The 23,414-nt window shown below is 37.7% G+C and overlaps 1 protein-coding gene across 2 annotated transcripts in view; it reads right to left on the bottom strand.

Annotated features, from left to right (window-relative positions):
• AGPAT3 (1-acylglycerol-3-phosphate O-acyltransferase 3) overlaps positions 1–23,414 on the bottom strand; it is a 123,103-nt gene that overhangs the window by 33,649 nt on the left and 66,040 nt on the right. For both annotated transcript variants that reach the window (XM_033941999.1, XM_033941998.1), the window contains one exon: positions 10,000–10,153. In XM_033941999.1, the coding sequence (XP_033797890.1) occupies positions 10,000–10,153 (154 nt within the window). The remainder of the gene's footprint in view (positions 1–9,999; positions 10,154–23,414) is intronic.

Raw genomic sequence — 23,414 nt, 5'->3', positions numbered from 1 at the left:
ACTAGGTAAATAATATACATGCATTAAGGGAGGAATTGTTTCTTCAGGTATCCTATATAATAAAACGCTAGCCGCGCATGCACACTCTTGCCAGCGTGTTCCATGATCCGTATGTCCGTGGCCGGCAAGAGTGCACATGCAAGCTTACAACGGCCCGCACTCATGGTCTGGCTGGCTCCCTAAAGTTTTTCACAGTGGCGGCTCACCTGCCCCGCCTTCTTCTTCCTGCCAGTCTCAGCCGGGCACTCCTTCCCTCTTCCCTCCCCCCTGGCAGCCCTGAACCTGTTCTCCGTTCCCCGCAAGTCTCCTCCTCCAGCGGCTAATCCACCGTCACCTCCGTCACTGCTCGGCACTCCCAAGATGGCGGGATCGCTGGTGGAGAGCGACGGGCCAGTGAGTGGCGCGGCAGGGGCAATGCAGGTGGAGGCTGTCGGCGGCAGGGGCAATGCAGGCCGAGACTGTCGCTCTTGGCAGCTCTTGGCGACTGCAGGCCGCGGCGGCTATCCGGAGGCCAGACGCGTGGTAAGGAGTGCTGCTGGACAGGGGAACAGACGGGGGGGGGGAAGAAAAAGGAAGGGAGGCCTACTGCTGGACAGGGGGACAGGAAAGAGGTGCTGATGGACAGGGGAAGAGACGGGGGAAAGAAAAAGGAAGGGAGGCCTACTGCTGGACAGGGGGACAGGAAAGAGGTGTTGATGGACAGGGGAAGAGATGGAGGGGGGGAATAAAAAGGAAGGGATGCCTACTGCTGGACAGGGGGACAGGAAAGAGGTGCTGATGGACAGGGGGGAGATAAAAAAAGGGAGAAGGGCTGATGCTGGATAAGGGGAGCAGTGAAGGGGTGGTGGTGGACACAGGGAAGGTAAAAGGAAGGGAGAATGGGTGGACAGCCGAGGAAAAAGAAAGACAGAAAGAAAGACAGAAATACAGAAAGCGGCTAAGGACAGAGAGAGAGAGAAATAAATAAACACAGACACACACATACACACATATTCTAGCACCCGTTAATGTAACGGGCTATAAGACTAGCATTCAATATTTCAGTAAAATATCTCTTGATCATTTCTCTTAGCGTTAATGCTCAGAATTTAGGAAGTTGGTTGGGCTGAGAAATTTTCAGCATCCCCTCGTAGTCCAGAAAGATGCCTGAAAGTATATTAATAAGATTTCTAGTTCACTCTTATTATAAAAGGGTCCTCATTATAACAAAAATTATTAGAAATTAATAAGCACAAGGGAAAGAAATATACACAAAAGAGAACGATTCCTGTAGATCACTGGTTGATGGAAAAGTCCTCTGCAGGTAGTAATGTATCAAGTCTGCTCTATTGATGACATGATGAGAGTAAATTTGTCACAGAAAACCTAGGCATGGAACACATATTGGCACACACTACACTAATTTTATAAAAGATAATATATGCCTTATGTGCTTTTATAAAAATAGCCCTGCCAGAAGGCTGCAGTACAAAGTTATATCTGCTCACTTTCAGTTACTGCAGAATAATGCTTCTTGGCAGTTTTCGGGGATTTTTGAGAGCATATGTAGGTACCTCAGGGCTGTCCAGAAAACCCTAAAGTTGAAAAACCTGTGCAAATTGAAGTTTCCCCCATGAATTTGATTGTGCTTGATCAGAAAATAATTTTTACAAAATTTTTAAAGTCCATCCTGGAGTTGCCCAAAGCCACTAATTACATAAAGCTCTGTTTTTCATAAAATTTGCTATTATCTAATTCTAAACAGTGTAAAATCTTATTACATGAATATAAAGAAACTATTTCAAAGAGGACCATTTACGCAGAAAGACATGCATGGAATCAGACTTTTTCGCTAAGACTCATATCTATATGTTAAACAAACTAGTTTCCACCATTTATCATGAGATAGTTGTTTCAGGTCTTTCCACGAAGCACATAGTATTTTGATCGCAATAGCCAGTAAGGTATCCAGTAGGTTACAATCATTATCAGAGAGGTGATCCTTGAAACAAATACTTTTTAACAAAACAGCTGCTTAGGAAAAAGGTAAAGTAGTATGAAATATGATACCAATTGTTCGTCAAATTTTAGAGAAAGAGCAATCATATAACATATGCTTAAGAGTTCCTGGGGAAAGGGAGGTAGACCAGCATGCGCCAGAGAGAGCTCGATTAATATGTGAGGACTTGACAGGTCCAGAGAGCTCTATGAACTAGAAAATATAAAGATTGACAAGAAGAGGCTGATCTAGAGGATTTAAATGTGGTACGCCAAAGACAATCAACCAAAGAAGCTGAGAGAAATTAAATTCAAAAACAAAAAAGGATTCACATATAAATGCATATAACCCACAAAGAATCCTCTCTAGAGAGGATTCTTTGTGGGTTATACGCCAAAGACAATGCCTGGAGTGATCTGAAATGTCCTGACCAATATCCAGGGACCATTGTTTCTGAAGTCCTATATTGATATAATTTTGAAGCCACATGACCACCCAGGAAGATAGTGGTAGACAGCTGGTAGATATCTGGAGAAGAAAGTAGAGATGAGAATGAGATAATGCTCTTGCGCAGCGCTGATCTCAGATGTAGCCAAGCGAAAAATTGTGAAGAAGGTAGAGAAAATTCAGATTGCATTTGAGAGAAGGGTTTCCATTGACCAGAGGAAGGATGCACAAAGGCACTAATATCCCAAATATTAGCCTTCTGCCACAAATGCCAGGAAATAGGTTTTTGTCAATGAATATAAGCTTGTTGTTCCAGAGAGGTATACATAAGGTGACCATACGTTCCATTTTGAATGGGACCATCCTGTTTTTAGCTTTCCTGTCCCGTTGTCCCCAAGCATAGCTTTGGGATGCCAAAATGTCCTGTTTTCAGAAGGAGCGGGGCAGGCAAGCTAAAAATGGGCCGCTGCCACCTATTTCTCCAAGCCACCTCCGCACTAACATCATCTTCGTGCAGTGACTGCACAAACCTTCCCCTCCGACTTCGGAGATGAAGTTCCGGGCCAGCCAATCGCTACCTAGCTGGCCCGGAACTTCCTCTACAACGTCAGAATTGATGTCGGGGGGCGGGGGGAAGGCTTGTGTAGTCACTGCACAAAGATAATGTTAGTGCGGTGGTGGCTTGGAGAAATAGGCGGCATCTTGGGGGAAGATGGGCCAGGAGAGAGAATGAAAAACAGAAGGGGGGCCAGGGAGAGAGAAAGAAAGACAGAACGAAGGGGGGGCAGGGAGAGAGAAAGAAAAACAAAATGAAGGGGGGGCAGGGAGAGAGAAAGAAAAACAAAATGAAGGGGGGGCAGGGAGAGAGAAAGAAAAACAAAATGAAGGGGGGGCAGGGAGAGAGAAAGAAAGACAGAAAAGGGGCGGGAGAGAGAGAGAAAGAAAGACAGAACAGGGGCGGGAGAGAGAGAGAAAGAAAGAGAGAACAGGGGCGGGAGAGAGAGAGAAAGAAAGACAGAACAGGGGCGGGAGAGAGAGAGAAAGAAAGACAGAACAGGGGCGGGAGAGAGAGAGAGAGAGAAAGAAAGACAGAACAGGGGCGGGAGAGAGAGAGAGAGAGAAAGAAAGACAGAACAGGGGCGGGAGAGAGAGAGAGAAAGAAAGACAGAACAGGGGCGGGAGAGAGAGAGAGAAAGAAAGACAGAACAGGGGCGGGAGAGAGAGAGAGAGAAAGAAAGACAGAACAGGGGCGGGAGAGAGAGAGAGAGAGAGAGAGAAAGAAAGAAAGAACAGGGGCGGGAGAGAGAGAGAGAGAAAGACAGAACAGGGGCGGGAAAGAGAGAGAGAGAGAAAGAAAGACAGAACAGGGGCGGGAGAGAGAGAGAGAGAGAGAGAAAGAAAGACAGAACAGGGGTGGAAGAGAGAGAGAGAAAGAAAGAAAGAGAGAAAGAAAGAAAGAAAGGATGCAGTCAAAAGGAAATACAACCAGAGACTCATGAAATCACCAAACAAAGGTAGGAAAAATGATTTTATTTTCAGTTTAGTGATCAAAATGTGTCAGTTTTGAGAATTTATATCTGCTGCCTATATTTTGCACTATATTTAACGGGTTCTGGTTTCGTTTTGAGAGAAAAAATAAATGGTTCAAGTTCACGTTTATTTGATAAATCGCCTATATAAAAAAATATTCTAAGCGATGCACAATTTAAGACAACTTATGGGGGAACAATCAATCTTAAAACAATTTTAACAAAGATTAAAAACATTAGATTAAAAGACAAACGAAATCAAAACAAATAAGGTTTCTTCATAAATATAATTTAGGGACAAACAGGATACACAAAGGGGAAGGGGAAAAAGTTACAATTATCTTAGTCTAGTAAAAAACATAAAAGGGGTAAAAACACAAAAGGGGGGGAGAGAAAAAAAATAAAAATAAAAAGTTGGTTTGAAAAAATGATCATAGCCTTGGAAGATTAGTTAGAAAACGCATCATTATATAGAAATGTTTTTAAAAGTTTTTTAAAAGTGATAAGATCTTTTTCTTTTCTAATAAAGAGAGGCAGAGCGTTCCAAGTTTGAGGAGCTAAAACAGAAAACATTTCATTTCTCCTTGTACCCACTATCTTTAAGGACGGGACTGATAATAGATCTTGGGATGACGATCGGAGAGCTCAAGAAGAATGATAAGGAATAATCATTCTAGATATGAACTGTGGTTCGTTAAATAGCAGTACTTTGAAAACTAAAAATGCTATTTTAAAAGTAATCCGATGATTAATAGGCAGCCAATGGGATTTGATCAAAAGTGGCGTTACGTGGTCATATTTTTTTGCTTTGTGAATGAGTTTTATAGCAGTGTTTTGGATTATTTGAAGTCTCTTCTTTTCTTTTTGCGAAACATTGAACAGCAGTGAATTGCAGTAGTCTAGTTTTGAGATGATCATAGAATGGATAAGTATGTTGATAGATTTTGGTTCTAGAAATGATGAAATAGATCGTATTAGATGGAGTTTGTAGAAGCAGGATTTAACGGTTTGACTAATATGATTATGAAAGGTTAGATTATTGTCAATGATTACGCCTAGGATTTTTAAAGTAGATACTAGTTCTATTGGAGTGTTGTCAAGTACAAATGAGGAAATTGGGGTGATGTCTTTTCTCCAAGTAAAAATCATTGTTTGCGTTTTCTGTATATTTAAAGATAGTTTGTTAAGGTTGAGCCAGTTTTTTACTGTATCCAGTTTACTATTAATTGTTTTAATTTCTTTATCTTTTTCGGGATCAAACGGGTAAAGAAGTTGAATATCATCAGCATAAGAAAATGAAGTAAAGCCCAATGATTGACAAATAGTGAGTAGTGGGGAAAGGAAAATGTTAAAGAGAAGAGGTGACAGAATAGAACCCTGGGGGATTCCGAATGGTGAAGAGTAAGAAATAGAGTGATCGTCTTTAACTGTAACAATTGAAGAACGATTAGAGAGAAAAGAAGTAAACCAGTTTAGGACCTGTCCACTGATACCAAAAGATTCCAGACGATTAAGTAAAAGAGCGTGGTCGATAGTGTCAAAAGCCGCAGAAAGATCTAAAGAAAAAAGGGCAACCGATTTATGATGATCTAGGTAATAATGGATGTTGGTTATGAGACCTAATATTGAGTATTCAGTATTATGATGTTTGCGAAATCCCGTTTGATTAGGGTGTAGTACGTTGGATGATTCAATAAAGTCCGAAAGCTGTTCGAAGACCAGTTTTTCAGTTAGTTTTGCTAAAAAGGGTAAATTGGAGATTGGACGGTAATTGGATACGTCATTACGATTGGCATTATATTTTTTTCAGTATTGGAGTAACTGTAGCTATTTTCCAGTTGGTAGGAACGGTGGCTGTAAGAAGACTATTTTTGATGAGTGAGTGAATGAAAGGGCCAAAATAAGAAAAAAATTTTTTCAGATAAAATGGAGGAATTAATTCAAATGGTCACGTTAATGGTCACGTTAGGTATACAGAAAGTGGTAGAAATAGGAGATTGTTGCAGAGACAGTTACTCAAAAGAATGTTTCAGTATAGGGTTAAGTTTAATCTTGGTAGGTAATGTCATGCCAAGAATTCTAGAAGTGGGGATAGGGAACAAACAGTAAATCGTGCTCCAGATGTAACCATCGTGGAATGGGAGAAGAATCTGGAGGGTTAAGCCAGAGGAGACTTTGACAGAGAATAAGTGCTTTATGATATAAAAATAGATCTGGGAAATTAATACCTCCGAGGGATTTAGGGAGTTTCAGCTTGCTCAAAGAAATCCTAGGACTCTTATGTTCCATAAGAACTCCGATAGTATACGCTCCAGTGTTTTGTAGAAGGCTTTAGGAAATAGAAGCGGGAACATACTTAACAAATAAGTAATTTTAGGCACAATCATCATTTTAAGGGAGTCCAATCTCCCCCACCATGATAGGTGGAGCGGAGACCAAGGAGAAATAAATTACTTTATTTTGGATATCATGGAGTTTCTGTTTATTACAGAGGTAGCAAGTAGGTCTCTGTCAAAAAGAATTCTAAGGTATTTGATGGAAGTATTAACCCATTTAAGGGGAGTACTGGGAAGAGAAAAGGGGTGACAGATCATCATGAGTTCTGTCTTATCCAAATTGATCCTATAGCCTGAAAATGTCAAAAAGTGAGAGACAAGATTAATTAGGGAAGGCAGTGATTTTTCCGGGTCAGTTAAGTACAAAAGAACATCATCAGCATAGGCTGAACGCTTATATTCATGTGAGTGGAGTGTAATACCATGAATATCGAGGTGCTGACGGATGGCTGTAAGAAGCTTCCCAAATAGTTGTGTTGGAGATATCAGGATCAGCGTTCCTATCAAAAAAGTCCTCAGATTCTGATTTAATATGGGACAGGAAATCCTTGTCATGAAGAAGGGAGGTATTCAGTCGCCAAGTGTTCAGAGGGGGTTTGAAAGATGACCAGCTAAACAAACAGGAGACTGCAGCATGAACAGAAATAGATATTTTGTGTATCTTAACTCACTGAATACATGAGATGAGATCTTTAGAGCACAAAAGGTAGTCTAGTCGGTAGTAGATATGATGTGGGGCTGAGTAAAAAGTGTAGTCCTGGCCTGTTGGATTGAAAAGCCTCCATGTATCCGTCCAGCCGTTAAGCTGCATGAGAGAGAATATAGATGCTCTAATGTGTAGTTTAGCTGGTTTACATATAGACGATCTGTCAAGACATGGGTCAAAAGGGAAGTTGAAATCTCCACCTATGATGGTGTGTGAAGATAAAGTAGTCGAAGATGCAGAGTTAAGTTGTTGGGAAAATAACGGGATCATCCACATTGGGAGCACAGATATTAAGAAGCGTGATAGGAGAATCATAAAGCATACCATCCAGTCGCAGCCATCTGCCTTTTGAATCGGATAATTGAGTTGTTAGTTGAAAAGGGCATGATTTACGAATAAGAGTAATAACGTCATTTTTCTTTCCATATGCAGGAGAAGTGAAGCACTGATTGTAAGAATTATTGAGCAGTTTGTTAGCTTCAGTAGCATCAATATGAGATTCTTGGAGAAAACATATATCTGAATTTAATTTGTTCAAATATAAGAGGATCTTTTTCCACTTAGCTGGATTTGTAATTCCTTTAACATTCAGAGAGGTAATATTCAAAGACATCACAATAGTATTATATAGAAAAATAAAAGTACTTCAGGAACATCTCAGCGACGTGACTGCAACCATGTGAGAAATAGCATCTGCATCTTGGTATTTCATCAAGCTAGACGGAATAGAGGGAGAAAAGGAGGAAGAAAAACAGAAAAAACAGCCCTATTAGCAGGGCATGCGAGTTGAGCATGGGCTATGTAGGCAAGAACATGCCAACCAAAAATGAAAAAGCCCAACAGTACTTTTATAAGTCAGCTCACAAGGAATAAACTTCTATATTGAGTGGAGGAGGAGATGCTCATTTAGTAGTGCGCAGGTAGTCATCAATATATTTCTGGAGGAAAAATTTTTGGTAACACTGCAGTAATTAACATGCATACATGCCGGATAATAAAGACCATACTGAGCGCCCACAGCCTTGAGTTTAGGTCTCATGTCCAGGAAGAGCTTACGCTTTTTAGCAGTGGTATTAGAGAGGTCAGCAGAGAAGAAAACTATAGCCCCAGCAATGAACAAAGGAGATTTAGCTGTTTGTATAATCTGCAGAGCTTGATTGTAGCGCAGCAATTTCATGATGATCAGATGCGGAGAGAGTCTGGTTGGGCTTGGGCCTGAAGGGATTCTGTGGTTCCTTTCAATCTCCAGGGGCATCACAAATTGAATGGAGAGCAACTGGGGGATAGTTTTAACCAGGTAAGTAATCAGATCCGTACCTTCAATTTGCTCTAGTAAACTGATCAGCTGGACATTGCATTGCCTCATTCTGTTGGAGATATCTTCTAGTTCCAATTGAAGATGAGATATTTTACGAAGCTCGGCCCTAGTATCCTTGTGCTGTGCATCGTGAGCACCAATTTTCCTCCAGGAGTTCCATAAGGGCATTTAATTGGATGAACTGAGCAGTCTTTAATGTCAGACGTAGCCTGGAGGTTTTGCTTAATTAATGTTTTTAACAGCTGCAAATCGCCTGCCACAGAAGACGCGTCGAGTGCATCAGGCAGCAGTGATGTATTTGCGGCCTTGTAGGGAGTAGAGGGTTCGGGTTTAGATCGTTTAGAGGTGGATTGCAGATTAGCCACTGCTTCACTTTTGTTTAGTTTAGAAGCCATGATCTTCACCCACAATGTAAGTGAGAAAAGGAGCCGAGAAAAAGGCTGACATCTTAATTATTTCCTTCAGGCTGGCGGGAGCCATTGCCTTATGCGGCCATGTGCGAGTCTTGTGCATTAGCTACGAGAAGGACTATATGTCCACAAGAAGAAAGAGGATTACTGCCGGTCAAGAAAAAACCCTGAAGCTGCGGTTAATAAAACTTTTGAACTGTGAAATGCAGGCCGCATTGGGTCAAACAGAAGCAGCTTAAAGATTAGAAGCTGTATGTGCGATTTAAAGTGGCTAAAAACTGGAGGCCGAAAATTTTGAAATACAGCAGATAAGTACCGTTAATAAATACGGAGAATATAATAATGTGCTTAATATTATGGAAAGCGTTTCTCGTAGAAAATAATATTATACAGCCCACCAATCTTGAATAAGTGAAAAAAATCAGGTGGTAAAGCTCTGTGAAATCTGTACATGAATTAAGAATCAAGAAAAAAGAAGTGAGAACAAGATGTAGCTACGCAGAAATATGGACATTTGAAATATGCCGAATCTTTAACAAAAGTGCTATATATAATGATATATTACTACGAAGAAAAAATATGAGAAAATGAATTGCAGTGCTATAAAACCTATGTATAAATGAAGATTTGAAAAGTGACAAAAGAAACTATGAATTAAATTAATTTTTATAAATAAGAATTTAGATAAAACAAATTATTATCTGATTAATATGGATGGATAAAAGCCAGTGATTGATATTCAGAGCACATGAAACATCCTTTGTTATAGACGCTCTAAGTCTGAGGCAATTTTCCACCTAGTATTTATGATAAGATAAATAGATAGCTCTCAGGTGGTTTAGTTAATATTATTAGGATTCAATGGAAAAGTAGGAATACTTTATAGTTTTTAGCGATTGAGCCATTGAGAAATATATAGTGTTGGATTTATACTACATACTATACCAGGACTCCTGTAAGAATGTCAAAATTTTGCAATTTGGAGAGGACTGGAGTGCCACAAGCCTAGGGGTATCACAAGGAACAATGCTGTGACTTTGGAGAAGAGTAGCCGCCTAAAGCTTAGAGCAGCAGGCCAAGAGCCAGGAAGCCCAATTCACATCCCACTGTGGCTCCATGTTATCTTACGCAAATCAGTTAACCCTCCATGTACAGACTTAGAAAATAAGTGCTCATGGGACAGGAAAATATCTATTGTACCTGAATGTAGCTTGTAAGGAGCTACAACTGAAAAAGGCATGAGCCAAATACAACGTCTCGTCTCCTTCTCCTCACCTGTTCCTCGCAGACACTGGACTGCAGTAGTAAAGCCTTTAGTTCGTGGCAGGAGGTGATATTTCAGTTTTGGCAGTCCCTTTGCTTCTGCCACCTCCATGCTTATGCGATGTTTCATTTCTGTAAAACGAGTCCCTTCACAGTACAGGAGGAACTAAGCAAAGGACAGAAAGAAAAATGTGTCATCAATTGGGTGGGGGTGCATTGTAGGGGAAAGAAGTTGAGTCAGAACCAATGTAAAAAGGTGCAAAAGGAATGGAGTGAAGAAGAGAGAAAAAAAGAAAATGGGCTAATACAGAGACAGAAAGAGATACCAGTGAAGTAATGAAGGCTGAGAGAGATTAGAGGGTTTAATATCAGCAGTTCATGAGGGGAAAGACTATACTCTCCTACTCTAGAGATCTTCTATTTTCCTGCCTGCTAGCACCCAGCTTACAGTCCTGAGACACTAGCTTTAATCCAGTTATTCTCTGGTATCAGAGCCAGAGCTTCTAATAGGGAAGCAGGAATGAAGAAGTATTACACTCTTCTGTTTGAGAGATGCCCCATATCTACTTGTTTGAAAGTATCCAGCCTGCAGCCTCAAGATTCTGGTATAATGCCATCACATTTGTATATCCAATTCAGTCTCTAGATTAAAAAGGCCACACAGGAACTCCTTTGCACATCTACTTTGGCCCAGATTCTATAACAGCGTCTGATTGAGGCCTATAAATTATTTTTTTAATTGACTTAAAACTGAGTTGTTAATGAGCAATAATGAGCTTATAATTGGCAATTTTTTAAAACTTTTTAAATTAAAGTATGAGAACATATCACAATAAAATAAACAATTACACATTATGACATACATGGCAAATAGCTTTTCCACATCAATAATACAATCAAACGGGGCGTGGCTTGGCGCGCGCAAGAGATGGAAGTGTAGTCGCGCTGTTCATTTATACCAGGCAACAAATTGAATATAAAAATTTACCTTCTGTCTTCTTTTGCGCTCTAAATATATATATTATTGGTGTGGAAGATGGCTACTACACGGCAATCAAAAATTGAAGCGGCTTTTATGGCGTTGGGCACGGCGAAGCGTGTTAAACATGATCAGCCCCGTTGCCGGAAGAGGAGGAGCTGGACAAGAAAGAAATTATGGCAGAGCTCAGGAAAATACAGCGCATGATTCAAAGTAATGCAGATAGCATACAGGAAGTGAAGGAGGAGGTGGACAGATGGAGGTGGCTAATCAGTGAATGGCTGTGTTAGAATCTAAAGTGGAGCAGTTAGAGATAACGGCTGTACAGTGTAAGAATGATAATAAAGCCATCAAAGAGCTACAAAAACAACTTGAAGATTATGAGAACCGTGGGCGCAGAAAAAATGTGAAAATTATTGGTTTAGCGGAGAATTTGGAGGGGGGAATCCTATACAGTTTTTGGAAACTTTATTACCTAAGTTGTTACAGCTGAGCTCAAAATTCCCCCTGGAAATTGAACGAACTCATAGAATTCCATCTCAACGGTCTGCAAATCAAGCAAAGCCAAGACCACTTATTTTTAAGCTTTTGAGATTCCAGCAAGCTTTTGAAATTTTAAGCTTGGCCAAAGCAGATAAAAACCTTAACTAAAAAGGGTCTAAATTAATTTTTTTGCCTGATTTTGCCAAGTGCACTGCAGTTACAAGGCAACAGTTTCTACAGCTTAGACCTCAGCTGAGAGAAAAAGGTTTCAAATATGGATTATACTATCCTGCCAAGATGAGGGTTACAACTGGTAATAAATCCATTTATTTTGAAGATCCAGAGAAATTAAAGGATTTTCTGCTTACTTCGGAGCCAATGGTTACTTAAAGATTAATTTAAGATCAGAAGAATAGAAGGAGAGGAGCAAAGTGCATACTTATTTTATTATTGTTTTGGGAGATCTTTATTTCTTTAATCCTATTACATTGTTAATTTGGGATTAATCTTTGCTTATAAATGGTGGTATCCAGAGAGGCATGAAGTAGAAGATGGTGAGACCCTGGTGTACCATGAAGGGCAGTGGCTTGAGTTCTGTGCCATTCACGCATTGTATGTCCTACAAAAGAAGCATTTCAGCTAGGAAGTGGCAGATGACATCTGTAAGAGGTTTGCATCAGATTCAAGCTGGATCCCATACTGCAATGTCCTGGGCACAGGCAATTACGATGATTAATATGATAATGACAGTTATTCAGTTTTTGGACTTTGCAACTAGATGTGGGATGTGTGTCTCCTTGGGCATACTTTTATTACATTGGATTGTTGTATGGAAGTTTAATGGACTTTATTATAACTTGGATTCAAAGCTGAAGGTGTCACTAGTGATTGAAAAGGATACAAATGCAAAGCTTTTTCTTCAGGTACTTATTTCGCAAAAACTATGAGAAGTTCTGTTTATTGTACAGAAAGATGTTGAGACCTTTGGGACTTCGTTGAATTCTGAATGATGAAAGTTTTGGACAGAATTGAGCATGAGAACATACGGAGAAACAACTTTTTAATCTTCCTGACTCTCTGTTTTTACGAAACTTTGTGCAAGCCGAGCTGCCACTCCTGTGCCTGTTATGGAATTTGACGAATAGAGATGCTGCCTTTTCACTTTAATGCCTTTTGAGGATAGCGCCTGTTATTACTTGAAGAAGAGTTTATACCATGGCTCTTTCAGACAAGGCTTTTGAAAACCATGCTGATCACCTTATAGCTAGACAGGTTTTCTGGGTAGTTCATTAATTGTATAAGGGAAGAGTTAGCACTGCCCAGAGTATTGTTTATTAATTACACTTCTTATGTCTATCTTGAAGACCTGATTTAAGGCTCTCTAATTGGATGGAAAGCTATTGCCTGGGGGTTATCTTTGCTTTTGCTCATTTGTTTAATAGGTTTCTGCCAGGATTTAAAAAAAAGATATTTGAGAGTTTTCTTTATTAATATTCTGTGTTGTAGTATGAAGTGCAGGTTATTAGATATATATTTATGGTTTATCAGAGCTCTGATGCAATGTATAGAATGTTATATTAAATTATTTTAAAGATAAGTATTTAATTGTGAGGATGGATTTATGTGTTTTTTTATTTTAGATTAATTTTATTTTATTTAAGTAAATTTGAATAAGCTAATGTTTTAATTGATTTTATTTATAATATTCTTGTAGATGGATATAATGAATTGTATTTTAGATTTGTTTGCAAAATTTTAAGTGTGAATATTTTTAATATCTTTTTATATTGTAAGTACAATGATTATTGGGGATAATATATGTTTAATTTTATGTTTAATCTTTTGATGGTTTTATGAAATTTTAATTTCCTAATGTTTTAAAGTGTGTTTATCAAGTGATTAATTTAATTAATTGGTTGATTAATAGGAAATTTTATGTTTCTTTTAACTGGGAATGTAGTTGAATTATTAATTAATATATATGTTTATTGAGTGTGATTATATTTGATAAATTTGTATGATTGATTGGGTGATTATTCTAATTTCTGAGATTGTAAATTGAATTATTGATGTTTAGGGTATTCATGAATTAATATCATATTAGTATTCTATAAGAGGATGGATTTGTTATTATGTTGCCTGGGGGGGTATTGTGATTATATGTCCTATGCGTGTTCCAAGACAATCATTCTTAGGGGGAGGCTGGGGAGGGTTGTGGGTTTTGTTGGAATTAGGGGTAATGAATTTATAGATGATGGGGAGGTATTGCTTCAATTTGAGTTATTATTAAACATATTAGTGTAATGGTGTCTGGAATAATTAGTATCAAGTCTATATATTATTGTTGGTTTCTATATGAGATTTTAGATGGAGATTAAGGTTTTTTCTTTAAATGTCAATGGCCTAAATCATCCAGTCAAAAGGAGGAAAATGTTAGCTTTCCTTCAGAAGCAAAATGCTGATGTATATTTTGTCCAAGAGACGCATCTGTCATTAATAGAATCTAAGAAACTGAAAGCAGGTGGGTTTCTAAAAGTTTTTTTGCCCCAGCAGTGGGGAAAAAGGCTGGGGTTGCTATTTTAGTTAATAGGAAGTGTTCAGCTGATTTTCAATTAATTGCTTCGGATCCTTCAGGAAGATGATTACATGTTAAAATGGATTTGGGAAATACTACCCTGGATTTATTCAATGTGTACGCTCCAAATTCAAATCAAATGGAATTTTTTAAACAATTACAGTAATTATTATTACCACTGGCTACTTCTAATTTAGTAGTGGTTGGAGATTTCAATGCTGTAATGGATCCAATTATTGATAAAAGACCAAGTAAAATTATAAAATCATTAGGGCTAGATAATTTAATACAATCTTGTGATTTAATTGATATATGGCGTATTCTTCATTTTAATGATCAAGAATTTTCTTTTTGTTCACAGGTCCATAATTTTTGTTTCTAATAGAATAGTGCAGCGTGTGACAAAAGCCATTATAGATCCTATTATTTTGTCTGATCATGGGGGAGTGTGGATTGAGTTACAATATGATGAACAAGTTTGTCCTAAACCAGTTTGGAGATTTAATAATGCTTTGCTTGCTGATTCAAAATTTCTTGAAGATTTTAAGTTGAAAATGATTGAATTTTTCCAAATTAATACCTCTGTTGATATAAGTATTGAAACATTATGGGATGCATTTAAGGCAACTATGAGAGGTAATATTATTTCTTATTCGGTATATATTAAAAAAGCAACTTAAGAAACAATTTTATGATTTAGAAAAAGAAATTAAGATATTGGAAAATAAATTAATCAATAGGTGGGAACAACATACTTTGCAGATCTTATTAAAAGCAAAAGCCAAATATAATGAGATATCTTCTCAATTTGTAAGGAAAGATTTGTTTTGTCAGCAAACTCAGTATTATGGTAACTCAAATAAGACGGGGAGATTATTAGCAAATTATCTTAAAGCAAAAAAGAGGAAAACTAAAGTTATTGCAATTAAGGATAAACAAGGAATTACATATACTAAAATTGAGCAATTTTAAAACAATTTTTTACTTTTTATAAAGATTTGTATTCTTCCGAGTCTTATGGAAATAGAGAGCAGGATGGTTTAGAATTTTTAAATTTACTTAATGGACCGAAGGTCCCTGATCATATAAAAAGGAGTTTAGAAGAACCTATATCTTTAAAAGAATTAGAAACAGCATTGAGATCTCTTAGAGTTGGATCCGCTCCAGGTGGTGATGGTTATACTGTTGAGTTTTATAAATCATTTCAAATTACCCTTTTGCCATATTTGTTAAAGTTATATCATTATCAACTGAATAGAGGTGGCCGATTCTTTAATTATTGTCTTGCCAAAACCAGAGATTCTACTTTGGTTTCAAACTACAGGCCTATCTTGTTAATAAATGTAGATGGAAAACTTATTGCTAAAGTATTGGCTTTGCGTTTGGCTAAGGCTCTCCCTTTTATTATTGATACTCACCAAACAGGATTTGTTGCTAAGAGACATTCTTCGAATAATACTAGATTAGCTTTTCACTCTCTTAATTTAACAAAAAACATGAATGATCCGGCTTTTCTGATATCTTTGGATGCAGAAAAAGCCTTTGATCGAGTTGAGTGGACTTTTATGTATCAGGCTTTAGAGTGGTTTGGTATAGGTTCTGGTTTTATTCAATTGATCCAGACACTGTATAGCTCTCCTGGTGCAAAATTATATATTAATAATAGTTTGTCAGATCGATTTAACTTGCTAAGTGGGGTTAGACAGGGGTGTCCTTTATCTCCTTTACTCTTTGATGTTATTCTTGAACCCTTGTTAATAGCCATTAATCAGGCAAAGGGGATATGAGGCATTCCCTATTCGAATTGGGAATACAAACTCTCTGCTTATGCGGATGATATACTGCTTTATTTGAGGGAACCAGAAATTGCCATTCCATGTTTACTTGAATTAATAGAAAAGTTTAGAAAATTTTCTGGATATAAGATCAATTGGAGTAAGTCTGAAGTTCTTCCGCTCAATGTTCACTGTACCAAAGGATTATTTGAATCATTCTCATTTGTTTGGAAAGAAGATGGATTAAAATAATTAGGTATTATTATCAAAAATTCAATAGAGGACACAATGAAGGAGAATGAAAAATTTTTATTAAAAAAAATATCAGAAATGTGTGAGCAATGGAATCTTTTACATCTTTCTTGGTGGGGGAGAGTTCAAACTATTAAAATGATGATATTGCCTGTGGTTTGTTATCAAATGAGTATGATACCAATTTTTTTACAGGGGTCATTTTACAAAAAGTTAAATGGTATTCTTACTAAATTTGTTTGGTTGGGTAAAAGACCTAGAATTGCTTTAGTATCTTTACAAAAGACAATTAGGGAGGGGGGGATAAACTTTCCAAATTTTTATAGGTATCATCAAGCCTATATTTTAAGACAGGGTATATAGTTTCAAGTTTATTTTTAACTTATTGAATTGCTTAATTTAATTTGCTAAGCGATTTACAAATAAAAAAAGAACAAAAGTGTACAGATTAAATTATTTATAAAAGATTACATAAATTTGTCATACTATCATACAAACTAACAGATACATGAGGGAAGAAAGGGCAGAACTACAATTGTATGTATAAAAGAAAACATAAATGGTAAAAACAGCAGGTAAGGTAAACAAAATAACAAAGAGGATTACAGCGGGGGGGAAAAATGGTAATCATTAAATATGATTATAAATTAAAGGTGTCTTTAAAAAGGAAGCTCTTCAGAATGCCTTTAAAATGTTTCAGATCGCTTTCCTCTCTTAGATACTGAGGCAGAGTGTTCCATAGTTGTGGGGCCATTACAGAAAAAATATCAGGACGACGAGTTCCGATAACTTTTAATGATGGAACTGTTAAGAGTTGATTAGTGGATCTTAAAGAACGTGATGTACTATGGGGGATAAGTAATTTATTGATGAATTGGAGTCTCATGGAAACTGTCCCAGATTGTTTATATTTAGAATGGCAACTCCTGTTTCCTTTGCATTTGTCTCATCTTATAAGTATAAAATTGCCCAGAAAATATAAAGAAAATAGAATTTTGCTTGATACTTGGAGAACTTTACGTTATGTTTGTAATCTTGTCACCAAATCTAATTTCTAAATCATTAAATCAATCCATTTGGCTAAACTCCAAAATTAAAGTTGGCGGATTTAAAATCGTTTGGAAGCATTGGATTATTGCAGGTATACGGACTTTAAATGATGTTGTTGTAAATGGTTCACTGTTTAGTTTTTCACAGTTGCAACATAAATATGGTTTAAATAAATCACAAAATTTTAAGTGGTTGCAATTGAAGCAGGCTATTCAGGAAGGGTTCCCTGAATGGAAAGATCTAAATACTCAGTATAGTTTGGAATTCCTATGCTTTCAGGCGGATTTCTTGGGTCACCAAGCCGCACAGTGGTATAAATTGTTGTATGGATATTTGAATAAAAAGCACAAAACTGGTCTTAGGGATATTTGGAGCATTGAGATTGGGCATCAAATTTCTGTTTCTCAATGGCCACGACTTTGGTCTTGGAGAATAAAAACTACAAGGTCAGCATCTATGAGACAAGCTTGGTTCTTTTTGTTGCATAGAGCTTTTTGGACCCCAGTACGTTTTCAGAAGTTGGATAGCTCTAGGTCTAATAGATGCTGGCATTGTAATTTAGATGCTGGGACTTTAGATCATTTACTTTTTTTTGTCCCTATATAAATGCCTTTTGGAGGTTAATTTGGTCCCAAATTAATTCATTGTTAGAAAATCATGTTGCCCTATCTTATAATACTATTTTATTTGGTACATCTATGAGATTAAAGAGTCAAATTTCAGCAAATAACAATAAACTTTTGCTAATACTGATGGGGATTGCCATTCAACATATTACTGGAAATTGGAAGGATTATACTAAACTTAATTATACCTTTTGGTGGAATTCAGTCTGTCATGTTTATAAAATGGAGAGAGTGCTTGCTATACAGCAAGGAAATTATAACACTTTTAAAAAGATTTGGGGGCCATTGATTACATATTCTAATGACTAGACACTTTAAACATCTTTTTATTATATAGGAATATGATTAGTGTGGGATTGGGATGTATGATATATGTTTTAATTGGTTGATTCCTAATGGAAGGGATGGGGAGGGAGGGTTTCTTTTTTATGCTTTTGAGAATAATATATAAGAATATCTTGTAAGATTTGAAAATGAATAAAGATTTAAAAAAAACAAAAAACAATACAATCAAACAATTACTATAATCATAAAAGAAAAGAAAACTTCCTCCAAACAATACCCTCCCTTCCACAATGTGAAAGGCCAAGCATGGAATGAATGTTCAGGGGAAAACAATGGATGGCTCGAGTTATCCTGTCCAAGAAGATCACACATTAATTGGCCAAACTAGTTGGTCTCCTTCAAATGAATATAGGGCTCCCATATCTTGTGAAAATGCGGTAGTTGTCCCCTTTTCATGGCAGTCAGCTTGGACATCAAGTAAATATAGATCACTTTCTGTAGCACTGCTGTTAAGTTTGGTAGATCTGTCTTTCTCCAAGCCGAGGCAATTAGAAAAGTCCCACAATAACTACTTGATGTATCCATTTTCGCTTTCAAGCCACCATGGACATTGGGCCTATATTTAAACAACCTTCCATAGATTTAGTGACTCTCTCCCCAAGACATCAGTTACAAACCCCAAATTGCTGAACTTTAGGGCACAACCACCAGATACGTAAAAAAGTACCCTGTCCCCCACAGGCTCTCCAACAGAGATCCAAACTAATGTTATATACATTATCTTAAGGCATATAGTACCATTGATAAAGCATTTTATACCCATTTTCCTCCATATTACTTGCAATAGACACCCTCAAAAGAAGCTGGATGAATCTTCTCCATTTTTCCTCTGTGTACTGCCTACCCAATATAGTCTCCTATGTCTATCTATTCTGTGGACATAGGTGCGTGAGTTAATAACACTTTGTTAAACCTGGTTATACTTCCCCACCCACTGCTTCCTGCTACTGTTCATTCAGTGGAGGTTTCCCGTGGTAGCAACTCAAGAGTGCCCGACATTTAATAAAATCTACTACATGCCACAGGGGAAAAGGTCTCTTCCTCCTAAACTATATTCCTCCTCAAGTTCCATAAATGGGACCATATTCCCATCCATAAAAAGTTGACCCAATGTTTGCAGACCTTTCCCTGCCCATCTAATGTACAACAATTTTTTTTATTGGTTTTCACAATAAAGTACAAACATGCACACAGGGCATGGCCCCAAACAAAAATAAATCTCATATAAAACTGGAACAATAATCAAGAATAAACAGCATAAACCCCCCCTACACCCGGAGCAGGGAGCAGGGAGCATCCTCCAAAGTGCAAAACAATGAATCAAAAACAGCAAAATAGTGGACCACATCCCATAGGGTAGAGATCCTAATCCCAACAAATCAAAAGACACAGTGATGCACTACAACATCCAATCCAATATGAAAAAGGAAACTAATATCTCAATGAACTGTACTAAAATACATCCCACCCCCAACCCATCCTAAAGCGGTTCCTCAGCAAAGAACTTGGAAAACTGCGGACTCTTCTAGTCCTCCGAGCTACCGTCCTGCATTCCCAACCTGCCCATCTTTTAAACAAAATATCAAGTTCACCTAGTTTAAAATTGGGTGCCCATGCTATGGATTTTCCTAAGAAGTAGAATCTGTCACCCAGCAAGTGCTGCCGTGTTTTAATCCACAGTGATAATACCAATCTTAGTATGGGGTTTGCTGTGCAAGGTAGCTCCCTGAGGAAAGAAACTAGGGGCCATGGTAGGGGCCACAACAGTGCCTTTTTAAGATAGATTGCTCCATTCTGACCCAACTTTTCTGGTGGTCCAACTTCCAGCTTGCCAAAATGCAAAGTTGCACTGCTCAAAAGTAGAGTCAGAAGTTAGGGATTGCTATACCTCCCTGACACCTAGATCAGTAGAGCATTTCTCCTTTGCACCCTAGGCATCTTTTTTCCTCCCCAAATATAATGGAAAACCTTTATTTCCCATAGCCTGAACCACCTCCCTCCCCCCCACATACAAGTAGGTATGGGAACAGGAAAGGATGAATTTAAATAAAGCAGTGTGGGCAGCATCACCATCTTAATTACATATATCCTTCCTAACCTGGAAATGTTAAGATGTTGCTACCTTTCAAGCACATCTCAAATCTATTTTAGAGTTCAAATATTTTTTATTGTTTTAAGTACAAAATAATACAAACAAACAGAAAAGTATCAACAGGATAAACTGCAGACAATAAACCAATGTCTGTACTTCGATATCAGAAACTGAAGACAGATCCAACATATAATAAATGAAAAGAAGAGAGCAGTTCTTATAGAAAGTAATATACAGAGTCATCAAGAAAGTCAGTATGAAGTGGTATATGACCATAGTAAGTCCATCATTGCAGATCAGCATTTGAGCAATATTGTAGGATCGGGTCCCAAATCGCATGGAATTTGCTAAGAGAGCCCATCTTTTGTGCATAGATAGACTCATATTTGATGGTGATATTCAGATTCGACCACCAGGCCGCATGTGATACTGCAGTAAAGTCTTTCCAGTTGGTAAAGATAATTCTCAAAGCCAATAACAAAAGTGCTCGTAGTTGTAAGTTCTTGGGATCAGCATGTGTATGGTAGCGTGCAGAATGACCAACAATAAGCATAGTGTACGTAAGTTTCTCCTTTAGTTGGAGCATTTTGCATATATCTGACCAAACATAGGACCAATAAGTATGAAGCAATGGGCAGTCAAATATCATATGTCGTAAGGTTCCCTCATGTGATTTACAAGACCAACATAGCGTAGACTTAGTCGTATCGAGTTTAGCCAGCCTACATGGGGTCCAATACGATCTGTTTAATAGAAAGTAAGCAGATTGAAGTATAGAAGAGGAATGTAGTGCTTTACTAGCTGAAAGCCATATATTCGACCATTCTCCATCTTCTATGGTGATGGAGAGTTCTTTATGCCATACTTCCTTAGTAGGTAAGTCTGGTACGTATTTATAGTGTTGTATTAGTTTGTACCATTTAGATGCTTCTTTACCTGAATCTGCAATTGTATCACTATACATTATATAAGTAGGTAATTTAGAAGTATAATTAAGCGTGGATATAGCCTTTTTAAGGCAATGGGTTAATTGCAGCCAACGAAAGAATTGAGAGGGTGGTAAGTTAAATTTCCTATGAATATCCTCGAAAGGATACCATAGAAAACCATCATATAAGTGAGAGATGCACCATATTCCCTTTGTTTGCCACATCTTCCAGGATACCATTTTATTCTGTATCTTAATGACAGGATTGTTCCACAATGGGGCAGATAGAGTCGTAGCCCATTTGGTCTCAGTTAGCTTATCAAAAGTTCTAATGGCAGTGAGGGTGGAATGAATCACTGGGTGGTGATCATAAGATAATGGGCCATGCATAGCAGGTGCGTATTTTAGGTTATGAGGATCGTTTGGTAGTTCTAAGGTTACCCATAATGGAATATTGTCATATCTGGTAGAGTCTTGCCATCGCGTACTCTGTCTTAGTAGAAAGGCCTGATGGTAATCATAGATACTAGGAAAATTAACTCCCCCATTTTGTTTAGTACATTTCAGTTTCCTTATACTGATTCGAGGAGTTTTTTCATTCCATAGGAAGGAAACCAATAATCTTTCTAATTTTTTATAGTGTTGAATAGGGAGCAAGCAAGGGATCATAGATAACGTGTAATTAATAATGGGTGTAATCATCATCTTGATGGTGTCTAAGCGGCCCCACCAAGTTAGTTTTAAAGGGGACCACTGAGATGTGAGAGATTTGACTTTGGATAACAAGTGTTCCAGATTGTACTCCAAAGTAGTCTCAATTGATGTTCCAAAGAGTATACCCAGATATTTGAGTTTGTTGGGGGACCAAACAAAGCCATACTTATCTATATCTGTTTTAACTTCTGGGCAATTAAGCGGCATAATCTCTGTTTTGGTTTGATTAAGTTTATAGCCTGATATAGCTGAATAAGAAGAAATCAAAGTCAGAATATGGGGAATAGACGATGGAGTGGCATAAAGTAGGACATCGTCGGCGTATGCGGATAATTTAACATGGGCAGTGGGTGTACGAAGTCCATTTATGTTAGGATTGTTGCGAATTGCCATAAGTAACGGTTCGAGGGCCAAGTTAAACAACAGTGGTGATAATGGACAGCCTTGTCTTGTGCCTCTAGATGGTTGGAAAGGGGCAGAGTAGATATCATTAATGTACAATTTAGTAGTGGGGGCAGAATAGAGTAGTTTGATCAATGAAATAAAGTAAGGGGGGAAGCCAAACCAATGTAGTACCTGAAAAATATAATTCCATTCGATGCGATCGAAGGCTTTTTCAGCATCGAGTCCCATTAGTAATAATGGTTCCGATGAAGCGTTGATCATACATATAACATCAGTCAGTAATCTGGTGTTGTCACTGGAAAGACGTCCAGGCATAAATCCTGTTTGGTCAGGAGAAATTATAGTTTGTAGACTAGGCATTAGTCTATTAGCTAGAACCTTGGCGAAGATCTTAGCGTCCATATTGATTAAGGAAAGTGGCCTATAATTTGTCATTAATAGCGGAGATTTACCAGGTTTAGGGAGCACTATAATGGTGGCTTCCGTAAAGGTTCCAAAAACGTCTTTAGATTTAATAATGGAGTCAAAAAAGGAGTGAATATGAGTGATTAATTGAGGGAGGAATATCCTATAGAATTCCGCTGTTAATCCGTCAGGGCCAGGGGCTTTGTGCTTAGCTAGTTGGCTAACAGCTAGTTCAATTTCAGCACGTGTAATGGGCAGGGATAATTCTTGATAGGCTGTTGCCGAAATCTTTGTGTGAGGGATAGAATTCAGGAATTTAACAATAGCATCTAGGTCACAGTTTTCAGTTAAATATAGGGCGGAATAGAAGGTGTGAAACTGGGAAAAAATTTCTTCGGATTTAGTTATATTGTTATTGTTATCAATACTAAGGGCCGCAACATAAGTTTTGGTATGTTTTCCTTTCAAATATTGCGCCAATTGATGGCCGCAGCGATTATTTTCTGCATAATATGAGGCATTCTTAAGCAATATAGTGTCAGAAGCCGTCTTGCTTAAAAGTGTATTATATTCTACTTTAAGTGTTCTCAATTGTAGTAGTGCAGAAAAATCTTGTGGATGAGCCATATGATATTCTTCCTTTAGTTTGATCTTTTGTTCTAATTCTACAGTCATTTTCAATCGTTCACGTTTCAGGAATGTTGCTTTTGATATTATTGTGCCCCTTATATATGCCTTGAAGGAGTCCCATAAGTTATTCCAGTTAGTGGAGGATGGACTATTAATAGAAAAGAATTC

The sequence above is a fragment of the Geotrypetes seraphini genome, chromosome 4 (genome assembly GCF_902459505.1).
Source record: "Geotrypetes seraphini chromosome 4, aGeoSer1.1, whole genome shotgun sequence".
Lineage (NCBI taxonomy): Eukaryota > Metazoa > Chordata > Amphibia > Gymnophiona > Dermophiidae > Geotrypetes > Geotrypetes seraphini.
Note: the sequence above shows the minus strand (reverse complement) of the source record. Positions and strands in the feature narration are given on the sequence as shown.